The 11,291-nt window shown below is 58.1% G+C and overlaps 1 protein-coding gene across 1 annotated transcript; it reads left to right on the top strand.

The window, feature by feature from the left end:
* Positions 1-6,069: 6,069 nt before the first annotated feature.
* Positions 6,070-10,125, top strand: LOC141941909 (uncharacterized). Its single transcript, XM_074864887.1, has 7 exons — positions 6,070-6,114; positions 6,475-6,670; positions 6,878-6,977; positions 7,105-7,250; positions 7,848-7,939; positions 8,026-8,184; positions 8,545-10,125. Exons 1-7 carry the CDS (start codon positions 6,071-6,073, stop codon positions 8,549-8,551), a joined length of 744 nt encoding a protein of 247 aa, XP_074720988.1. The 5' UTR covers position 6,070; the 3' UTR covers positions 8,552-10,125.
* Positions 10,126-11,291: the final 1,166 nt, after the last annotated feature.

The raw sequence follows: 11,291 nt of genomic DNA on the forward strand, positions 1-11,291 counted from the left end.
CGCAGGAGCTGGTCCTGACAACCACCAACCCAGGGCACGGAAAGCTTTGAACAGCTGTGACTGTTCTGGAACAGACCGTGCCACGTGCATCCGCTTCTATTAACAACTCTTCTCCTGCAGCAGAAAAGGAGTTTGAGATCTTGCTCACGGCTACAGGAGGACGGTGGTGGCCTCGGATGGTGTGTGAGGCTCGGGGCTTGCCTTGCCTATGAGCAGCTATGCCCCCAGAGTGACAGAGGCTTTCCCCGGGGAAGAGCCATCAGCGCCCATTTGAAATGGAGGAAAACTTCACTACGGTTTTGGTTGTAGGTGGAAAGCTGTGGGTCAGGGAGGAATTCTGCATCTTCCATAGCGTAACAGAGGCAACTGGCTGTACAGCAATTTTTTGGTTTGTCTAATTCTTCCGGGAAGAGTCTTATGCCGGTACCGAGTAAGGCGGAGTGTCAGACAAAGTAGCTCATTGAATGGGCATGATACGGGGAAATTTACTTGCCTATTAAAAGCCCCATTGCTCTAGAAGTTGCATCTTTTTTCTCTAGTCCTTTCTCTTGGAAGCGGGTGGGCGGAGGGGCATGGAGGGTTTATCTTCATACCTCCTAAAACCTGCATTGTAACAGTCAAGACAGAATATGCCTTTCTCCTGTACCTTCTCTTTTTTGAACGTGCTGAATTCAGTCAATTGCCCACTGAGTTCAACAGCCATCTCTGATTTTTAGCCTTTGGCTCAACAGCTAGATGCAACCTCCCATCACTGGCGTTAGCACATTTAATGCAGATCATCTGCTCTCTACTACTCTAGGCTACCTACTATCTAACAGTCTAGGCAAGGGTACAGCCTGATACAACGTTGCACATAAGGTCAGTACTACCACGGGGTGTGACATTCCAATGAAAAACAAGAGAGCCTGTACACCTTTTAATGGCTTGAAGGGATGACAGGGAGAAGCACCGTATTTATAATACACACACACACACACACAAGTGGATCTTCCCCCTCAATTTCTGATCATCCTGTGAGAAAGCCGTGCGCCGCATGATGCACGCACTGTCCACATTCAGTGATGCGGATGACGGGGCAGAGCACACCCTCAGACAGCTTGCAGAAGGCACACGACCGGGAGGAGAGGCTCCTGCAGCCGGGAGTTGTGTTGCCAACCAGAGGGCCCTTGACAGGCTGGAGAAAGGGGCTGCCAGGTGCCTGCTGTCGTTGAAGAAGGGGAAGAGGGAAGAGCAAAGTGCTGGACCTGGGCAGGAAGAAGCCTTTGGAGCCGTATGTGCTGGGGGAGACCCAGCTGGAAAGCAGCTGTGCAGAGCCCTGGGGTCATGGTGGACCCGAAGTTGAGCAACTTGGAGCCAGCAAAGTACCCCTGGGGCAACGGGGGCTAAGTGCATCCCGGGCTGCAGCAGGGAAACCACTGGCAGCAGGTGGAGGGAGGGGGTGCTTCCCCTCTGCTCTGTCCTGCTCTGGGCTCCCCAGCGCAAGACAGCCAGGGCCATGCTGGAGAGAACCCCCAGCACGAGGCCCCGCCCACTTTCAGTTGGGCTCCCAGAGGCGGCCATTTTGGAGCCAGCAGCCACCAGAGCCGGCAGCAGGGGGCTGTGCTGGCACGGAGCAGCGCTGGCAGGAGGCAGGCTCTGGCCGAACAGCGCTTCCCGGCACCGGCACCCTGCTTCCCGTCCTCGCTGTGACCGGCTGGGCCGCATCCCAGAGCGGTGCAGAGCGAGGGTCCTCCTGTCCCGGGCAGGATGGGCCAGGCCAACTGCTGCTGGCACTCCAGGTAGGATGCCCCCTGCGGCTCGGGGATGGGTGGGCACGGCCGGGCCCCGCAGCCGCGGCCTTTCTCATGCCCGCCGCTCTCTGCTCCGCAGGGAGGCTCTCACCGACGCCGAGGCGGTGCTGAGCACAGACGTGCGGCTGACCCGGGGCCGCAGGAGGAGCGAGAGGCGCCTTCTCCTCCTCCAGGAGGAACTGGTCATCGCCAAGTTGCGGTAAGACCCTCAGAGCCCCACTGCCTTTCCCCCATCCCTGGCCCTGCCACCAGGCCAGGGACACTCTGGCACCAGCCCCAGGCCCTGGGGCCTTGGTGCTGGATGCACCAATGTCCATCCCAAGGTGTCCTGGTTTAGCCAGGATAGGGTTAAGTTTCCCCAGCAGTGGGGAGGGAGCTCTAGCCGGGTTATTCAATACCATGCTGACGTCAGGTCCGGGCGCCCAAGCGCGGGAAGATTGGTAAACGCGTGGGGTGGGGTCCCTTCCCTCACTGCTGTATCGGTATATCCCTTGTTCTGTTTATTGTTATTACTGTTATTGCCATTGTTCTTGTTGTTGTTCGGTTTGTTGCTGTTGCACTGTTGTATCAAACCTCTCCTTATCTCAGCCCCGGGGTCTGTATTTCACTCCCTGCCCCGTTCCGGTCGGAGGGTGGGGGAGGGGCAGCGTCAGCGTGGTCTCGGGTCCCGGCGGGGCCTAAACCACCACAGCCTTTTTGGCACCCAACGTGTGGCACGAGAGGGTTGAGATAAGGACAAAAGGAGAAGGTGTGTTAGAGCCATCTGTTAGGTGCCATTTTTCTGGTTTTATTCGTATTTGTTTGATAAGGAACATTTGCAGTGCTGGCCAATTTGCTTGCGTGGTGGGGCTGGATTAATCCTTATATCCCCTGTGTGTTCCCAGTGCTGGCGTTTGTTATCGGTGGAAAATGTGTCAAGGGTTTTATTTTGCTATACTGGCTACTGACTGCTTATAATGTGCTTGGATCACTGCTTGTGGGGGTGAACCGGTACCTGTTTGCTGCCTGGGCTTTCGTTAGGGGTCTCACCGCCTCTGTGGGTGAGCCAGGGGAAGAGATGCTCTCGGTTTTTGAGAGTTTTAGCTATCCTTGGAGCACCCAGGCCAGTGTGTTTGCGGCACAGCGCTTTCTGAATGTCTGCCAGATCTTGTTTTGGGCCATGCGGTACTTCTCCAATAATGGCACCACCCGGAAACCTGCCCCGAGGGCAGATAGCTATAAATGGCAAGGTGTGTGGGAAAAGATGGGCAAGTGCCTGAGTCAGTGGTCACCCCCAATGCTTTGGGATTTCACTCCCAAACAAGTGCAGAGTCCTGATAAACTGGTGGAGTGTTTGGAAAAGGTGTGTTGCCAATCTGACAAACCCCGGGAGACACAACTCGTTGCGATGTGCTGGGGGCTTGCCCATGCTTACTGTGTCATCTTTAACACTGCTCACTTTAACCACCACAGAGGGGCAGGTGGGGGGCAGGGCTCTGCCAGAGGGCACCCCAAGGCAGCCACCTCCAGCTCACTGCCTGTCTCTCTTCTCCGCAGACGTGGCACCACCCTGCACCCACAGCTCCGCCTGGCCCTGGACCAGCTGTGGGTGCTGAGCAGCGGGAAGGAGGCAGCGGGGGACGTCAAAGAGGAGGAGGAGGAGGAAGACAGCGACGAGGACAGGACCTCCATCATCTTCATCTGGCCCAGCGGCACCTGTGTTGCCACTTTCGGGTGAGTCGTGGTGCCACGTCCCACGGCCGGGCAGGAGAGGGTCCCAACCGTGCCCACACCACCCTGTGAATGGCCTCTGCCCTCCGTGCAGAGCCTGGGCAGGGAGCAGGCAGCACGCCGGCAGGGAGGGATGGGGGTGCGTTTCCACATCCTGCATCCCCTGGTCACCTTTTGGTCCCCAGAAGGGAAGGGCAGGGGGAGCTGCTCTGGCAGGACACAGGGAGCCAGGGCTTGGGCAGCACCCCTGTCCTGCCCCACGGGGCCTCGTGCTGCCCCTCTGCCCTTCCCAAGGGGCAAGGCTGTGCCGCGGCCCAGGGGCTGGGGGGCAGCGGGGCCTGACGCTGGTTCTCCTCTCTTTCTGCAGCTCCCGGGCACTGAAGCAGCTGTGGCTGGGCAAGCTGCTGGGGTAAGCTAGGGGGGTGCTTCAGGCGCGGCCGGATGGGGCAACACAGCTCCCCAGGTGGGGAGAGCTGCCGCCGCGGCTGCGGGCAGCTCTCAGGCAGAGCTGCCTGAGAAGGGAGAAGAGGTGGCTTGGGGCTCAGCCAGCTCTCTCTCTGTCCCTTGCTGGTGCACAGGACACCCGAAGGAGCCACGGGAGCCCGCGTGACCGACGTCCCATCGATCAAACTCCTGCAGAAGGAGCTGAGCCGACGCCATGCCGTGAGTGTCTCTCTAGTCTGGCCACTGTCCCCGAGCGCTGGCCCTCCAGCCGAGCAGCAGAGGCATCGCTGCTCACCTCCTTCCACTCTTTCTCTCCTGCCCAGTGGAAGACATTCAGCGCCAGGAGCCTGGAGAGGCTGATGGAGGACCAGGCAGAGGTGAGAACGGCTGCCTTTCACCCGCCTCTGGCTGTGCCGGGGTGCCAGGGATGTGCAGCGAGTGGGGTGAGCCTGTGCAGGGGGGAGGGAGGGTCCCGCAGTGCCACCCCGGGCGCAAAGAGGCTTGGGGAGCCACCAGGAACGCCGCATATCCCCGCTGGTGGTGCTGGGAGGAAACCTGCCGCGTGAGGCAGAGAGTCCGGGAGGGCAGAGGGTCCCCGCTCTGCCGCCCTCAGGCTGCTGGTGCCGGGTGGCCGCTCGCCGGTGGCCCTTTCCGCCGTGGGGATGCTCTCTAAGCGCAGCCTGGTTCTTGCAGGCTGATCCCAAGCAAGGGCCTCCAACAGCCCCATCTACCAATGGAGGGGGACTTTGCCACTCACCAGGTGAGTTTGGGAACGAAGGACAGGGAGGGCCTTCTTTTCTCCTGGACCGGCACGTCTGCACAACTGAGGATGCTGTTGCTGCTGCCCTTTGGCCAGAGAAAATCGGTGCCCATCACGCTGCAGCAGGAGAGAGCTGAGCGCTCGGGACCCTTCGACAGTGCTGAGCACTCGAGGTGCTGCCTGCCTGAGCTCTGTCCCCAAAGCCGGGCAGATGGGTCCCTGCTCCTCGGCCAGAGCCGGGAGGAGCCGTGCTCCCTTGTTCCCTGAGTGTCACCCCGCAGGTTGGGCACCCCAAGGGAGGACGGATGTCACCCGGACGAGCAAGGACACCCGCTGGGCAGCGGCCGCTGGACGTGATTCTGCGGGACAGGGAGCCTCCCTCTGCTGCTGCTCGCAGCCTGGGGGAGGGCAGGGCGAGGGCTGGGCGGGGCTGTCCCACTGTCCCGCCGGTTCTCAGGAGACTGCGAGCCGGAGCCGCTGAGCCAGAGCCCTGGTTCCAGCTGCCGGCTCCCTGCCCGTCCCGTCCCGCCGCACCGCTCAGCACCGCGCTGCAGGCAGGGCAGGGCAGGGCAGGGCAGGCTCCGGGAGCGCTGGCCTGGTGGTTCCCACTGACGGGCTCTTGCTCTCTTTCCCTTTGCAGCAGGAGGGAGCGGCGGCAGCACCAGCAGGAGGAGGAGGGGGCTGCCCTGGCCCTTTGCGCTGCGGCGGAGCCCGTCCGCTGCCCCGGCGCCAGGGCAGGCGGGCTCCGGCTGCAGCAGGGCGCTCTTTGGGCAGCCCCTGGCAGCCCTCTGCGGGGAGGCCGGCACGCTGCCCCGGCCCATCCAGGTAGGCCAGCCTGGACAGGGGGGCCCCGGCCCTCCCTGTGGCTGCTCCAGAGCCACTGTCCCCAGCGGCTGCGGGGGTGGCTGGGGCACTGGGCTCTTCACCCACGGCCACCGCTTCTGGCGCCAGACCCTTTGCGGGTGGGGGGGGGAGCCCAGCCTGGGGCAGAGCTCTGGCCTCTGCCGTCACTTGTTTCTTCAGCCAAGCAGCTGTCCTCCTGCGTCTCCCGCAGGAGCTCCTGGACATCCTGCACCAGCGAGGACCGTCGACGGAGGGGATATTCCGGAGATCCGACAGGGGGACGGCGCTCCAGAAGCTGAAGGAGGACCTCGACCGCGGCGCAGATGTGGACCTGGCAAACCAGCCTGTCATCCTGCTGGCTGCCATCCTGAAGGTGAGCGCTTCTGCCCTGCAGCTGGAAGAGCTCCTGGCTGGCCTGGAACCTTCAAAGGCTCACCTGAAGCCCTTGGCCTTGCAGGACTTTCTCCGCAGCATCCCGGGCAAGCTGCTCGTTGTCGGCCTCTACCAGGACTGGATGCAAGCCATGGAGAGGCCAAGCAAGGAGGCCAGGGTGGAAGCGCTGAAAGTGTAAGTGTGGCCAGCAGCCTGCCTGTTGAGTAGGGAGTGGCAGAGTCCTGGGACTTGCCTGAAAAGGGACGGGCTGCTTAGAAGGTTGCATTTTCTGGCAGCTCGCATTTGCTGGGCTGGGGTTGCATTTTGGGGGAAAGGACGTGGGCAGGGAGCCCTCCCTTGCGTGGGCTTGGGTGAAACCAGGAGCTGGGAAGCAGCAGTGTGTTTTCTTCCTGAAGCACACGAGCCCTGATCGCTGCCTGAGAGCACCTGGAAAGTGGCACAACACAGACACTGGCTCCCACCTGCCTTGTGCAAGCTTCGGGGACAGCTGTGGGCAGCATCTGCTTCCTTAACGTTGTGTTCCTGCTCCCTCAGGGTGGCCGAGAAGTTGCCTGCAGCCCATCTCCTCCTCCTCCAGCGCCTGATCTCACTGCTGCAGAACATTGGCCACCACGTGTCCACCAGCAGAATGACCTCCAGCAACCTGGCCATCTGCCTGGGGCCAAACCTGCTGGGCCCACCCGACGAGGACCTGCTCCCGCTCGAGGCCATGCTGGAGGTGACCGAGAAGGTACGCTGTATTGACCGGCTGCCTGCAGCTTGCCTGGACCCTCAGAGCTTCCTCCTCTCCTGAGCAAATGCCGGTGGAGTGGCTGCCTGGAAGAGCAGCCCCACAGCCACAGCCACAGTCTGTGCAGAAGCAAGGGTCAGGAGCAGGAAAGGCTGCTCGGCACATTTTCAGACACCTGCGCTGAAACCAAGGCTTTGATGTGTGCAGGTGAAGCTGCTGGTGGAATTTCTCATTGAGAACGGCAGTGACATCCTGGGGGAGGAGATGGCTGGCCAGATGTCACCAGAGCCCATGGGCAGATCCACAGGTAGGAGGAGGGACTGAGGGTTGTCACAGCCTGAGCGGACAGCGGGGGTAGGGCTTCCTGTGGGTTTTGCTTTAGCTGTTGTCCACTTCCAACAAGTCACTTGGCTGCACGTGCTTTTGCTTTCCAGAGCTGCCTTTGGGAAGGGAGCATGGCCCGGCAGGTGAAGCAGTCGCACAGCTCCAGGCAAAAGCCTGCCTGGATGCACCAGCCTCTCTGCTCAGCCTCCAGAGAGCAGCAGGGGCAGACGCGGTGCTGGGAGCAGAATGGGCGGAGGTATGGCAGCTCCACGAGCGCTGCAACAATGTGGCTTAGGTAGGAGGAGGGGAGTTGCTGCTGGGTCCAAGCAGCTGCTGTGCCTCTTCCTGGCGTTCGACCTCTTGTGGCTTTGCATTTTATTTCACACCACCGCCCCCCCCCCCCCCCCCGGGAAGAACACCCTGTAAGGAAAACTGGCAAGGTCTTTTCTCCAATGCCTTAGGCATGTGCTTAATCAAAGGAAATACCTACAAAATGCCACAGAAAGATAGATTTCAAAAGCAAAGCCTCCCACCGCACAAGGTTGTAGTGCACCAAATGGGCATCCACAGAGCTCTGTCTTGGGAGGGCAGAAGAGATTCTGGCAGAAGGAAGTGGGCCAGCCTTCTCTTGCCCGGCAGGGGATCGCAGGCTCTCTGCTGAATGGCCCCACAAATGAACTGTCACACCCCCACGTGAACCCTGTGTTCCAGAGTGAGATCCTTGGGAGAAAGGGCTAATGCAAACCGGCCAAAGGGATCTCCTCTGTAGAGATAAGGCAGCAACGTGCCAAGCAGTTGCTTGCTACTTCAGGGCATCCCTTGCCACCTGCTAATGACGACCTTTCTGTTTTAGGCACCCGTTGCTCTGTCTCCAGCCACCCCCGCGACCACGGTAGAGGCCCTGGGATGCGCAGAGGAACCAAAGAGCCTCTCAGAGCAAAGAAGGTAAAATGAGTCAGCTTTGGTTAAATCAAAAACTGATTCCGATTGATCCTGGCTTTACCTGTCTAATCATGCTGTGGGATGGAAAGGTTTGCAGGCTTCCGCCAGGAGAACGCCAGCCAAAGGAAAAGAAAGAGAGAAGAGGCCTGGGCAGAAGAGACGGAACCCCACCAGGCGAAGAAGAGAAGAGAGGAGAAGATGGGCACTGCAAGAAAAGCAGGGAGGTGCAAAAGATCGGGAAGCCCCAGGTGTGTACCAGGCTCTGCTGCCCATCTTTGCCAACTCCCCACACTGCTCTAAGTCAGTCCAACTCACTGGCAAGGGACGGCGAGGGGATGGTGCTATGCAGGGTTTGGAAAGAACGCCGTGGCAGCTCCCCAGGGGAGCCCTCCTGTGTGGCACGGGGGCACTGTGCACCTCTGCACCTGCACAGCTCTCTAAGGGCATTACCCATGGGGATAAGGGGCCGGAGCCACCCCAGAGCCAATGCCAGCAGTAGCTCTCTTCTGGGATATCAACAATTCCTGTTTCCCAAAGAAAGGGGAACCAAGCCATGCCTGTTGCTGCCTTTGTGGCTTTACCAGTGCTTTCTGGCTCTGTCGTTGTAGGTGCTGATTTTGCTGTTACTGGTTGAACCCGTGTGACTCCTGGGCTCCTGCAGTTAATGTCCGCAATAAAAGGACATTTTCTCTCTTCTGAGTGTGTGTGCCGTACGATATTCTGGACGAGGTAGACGTTGTTTTGTGATGCATCCTTGTGGAGGAGTTTGGGATCATCTCTTGCGCCAGAATCCTTTCCAGCAGGCATCGGGGCTGAGTTGAGGTGCTCGAGGAGTCAAACCAAAGCACAGCATCCCATAGAACCGCTGAGGCTGGGAGGGACCTGTGGAGGTCCTCTGGTCCAACCCGCCTGCTCAAGCAGGGTCACCTAGACCAGGTTGCCCAGGACTGCGGACTAATGGGCACGTTCCCTGTCACACAGAGCATCTCACGGGCTAGAAAAGGGATGCTCTGGAGAGTTTCTGGCAAATCTCTGGAGAAGAGCATCTCCCCGCCCCTCCACCAGGGCCTTTTTCAGCTCTGGTGCCCTTCCCAAGGACAGCCCCACCAGGTGGGTGCAGTCAGCACTGCAGGAAAGAACAGGCAGCAGCCACCACAGTCAGCACTGCGGGAAAGCTGGGACCCCGGAGACCCTCCCAGGCTCTCCAACCCCAGCCTAGCCCAGTCCAGACAGCGTCCACAAGAGTGGTCTTCCATCCCTTTTCCCAACGTGCTGAACTGCCCTTAAAGCGTTAACCACCGGGCTGAAGTGCTAAGGCTTGGACAATAGGCCCAAGCCAGAGTTGACCTATAGAGGAATCCTGTATATTTTGTACCTGATAACCGTTGTGCTAGTAGGTATTGTACTAGGTTATAACAAACCGCCTATCCTGATGTAAAAAGCGCTAAAGTGTTGAAGTGTTGAAGCCTGAACAACAGGCCCCGAGCCAAAGCTGCTAACTTAGTATGTAGTCATTAACGATATGTGTATGGTCATTAATGAAAGATGTAGCTTAGATATCATAGACTCCTGACTGATGATGAATGTAATGGAAACATGTCTATCCTGAATGTATCTTTCTTCTTCTTGGCATAGAGGTAAGTTAACAAGGCCATGAAGCCTGCTGTCCGGCCTTGGGACCAGACGTGTGGCCTTGTTCTAAAAAGAACATAAATAAATTAGATAAGCAGGGAAACTCCCTTAGCTTCTCCCTTGAGCCCTGGCCAGGCTCCGGGGGAATCTAATGTGAGAGTGAAACCAGACGTTCCGCTCAAAACAGAGGTGCCAGCTGTTCTGGCTTGCTGATTTGGGGCTATATAAGGCTGGACCCGCTCACAGCGACTTTGGAAGCCTCACCTACGGGTGGACGCACCGCGTAGGATTTCCCACTTGCCGGGACAGGCTCTCCAAATCCTCGCTGTAACCGGGGCTGCCCAGCCACTGCGGGTCTGGATGATGGTGACGTATGCAAGTGGTGATGGATCTTTCTTAATCACTGTTCTCTCCCTCAGGTAGTAATGATTTGATGCATGACCCTGTATTTTCCTATTTGTTTAAGTGCGCTATTGTGTCTTTTCGTACTGTATGTTTTCTGTATTATTCTGTTACGTTATTTAGCTATTTCCAGTAAAATACGCCTGCTCTCTTCACTCTGGTGTCTGAGTTTAATTGGTATTCCTAATCAGCAAAACACGGGCCCACAATCTGTCTGGTTGGAGTGTAAAATAGCCAAAAGATGCCGGTTTCCTGCATTTTTCCTGCAAAGACTCTGATTTCCTGCATTTTTCCTGAAAAGGGCAGGTTTTGAACCCTCTTCATCGCTCCTATTTTAATCAAGGCATCGCGCAGTATCAACAGTTCCACCAGACACACGCCATCCAAAGCTGACTATGGATCCCCTTTTTGCCACGGGGAGGGCCTTTCGCACAGACGTGTCCCTGGCTGTGCTGGCTGCTCGGTGGGTGAAGGTCACGGCTCACAGTGGAGTCTGTCTTTCGCCACGATGGTCATTTCCAGGGAGAGCAGCTTGTTGTATTGACCAGGACCCTACAGGGAGAACAGAAGGGCAGGGATGCAGACGCAACACTTGCCACAAGTCCAGCGGAGCAGCTTGCTCCAGCGCGGCCCACTGTGACTTTCTGTGCTGCTGGAGCTGTGCGGATGCTCAGGGGACAAAGGGTTAAACCTGAGTTACCTGCATGAACTACAGCTGTCGCCAGCCTCGGTGCAAGCTGACGCAGGAGCTGGTCCTGACAACCACCAACCCAGGGCACGGAAAGCTTTGAACAGCTGTGACTGTTCTGGAACAGACCGTGCCACGTGCATCCGCTTCTATTAACAACTCTTCTCCTGCAGCAGAAAAGGAGTTTGAGATCTTGCTCACGGCTACAGGAGGACGGTGGTGGCCTCGGATGGTGCGTGAGGCTCGGGGCTTGCCTTGCCTATGAGCAGCTATGCCCACAGAGTGACAGAGGCTTTCCCTGGGGAAGAGCCATCAGCGCCCATTTGAAATGGAGGAAAACTTCACTACGGTTTTGGTTGTAGGTGGAAAGCTGTGGGTCAGGGAGGAATTCTGCATCTTCCATAGCGTAACAGAGGCAACTGGCTGTACAGCAATTTTTTGGTTTGTCTAATTCTTCCGGGAAGAGTCTTATGCCGGTACCGAGTAAGGCGGAGTGTCAGACAAAGTAGCTCATTGAATGGGCATGATACGGGGAAATTTACTTGCCTATTAAAAGCCCCATTGCTCTAGAAGTTGCATCTTTTTTCTCTAGTCCTTTCTCTTGGAAGCGGGTGGGCGGAGGGGCATGGAGGG

This window comes from Strix uralensis, chromosome 3, assembly GCF_047716275.1.
Source record: "Strix uralensis isolate ZFMK-TIS-50842 chromosome 3, bStrUra1, whole genome shotgun sequence".
Taxonomy (NCBI): Eukaryota; Metazoa; Chordata; class Aves; order Strigiformes; family Strigidae; genus Strix; species Strix uralensis.

Excerpts from the sequence above, each read along its gene's own strand:
- LOC141941909 (XM_074864887.1), top strand. The coding sequence starts at position 6,071 with ATGGAGAGGCCAAGCAAGGAGGCCAGGGTGGAAGCGCTGAAAGT. Across the intron at positions 6,978-7,104 it reads GCCCATGGGCAGATCCACAG|AGCTGCCTTTGGGAAGGGAG; the intron begins GTAGGAGGAGGG and ends TTTGCTTTCCAG. Across the intron at positions 7,251-7,847 it reads TGGGAGCAGAATGGGCGGAG|GCACCCGTTGCTCTGTCTCC; the intron begins GTATGGCAGCTC and ends TTTCTGTTTTAG.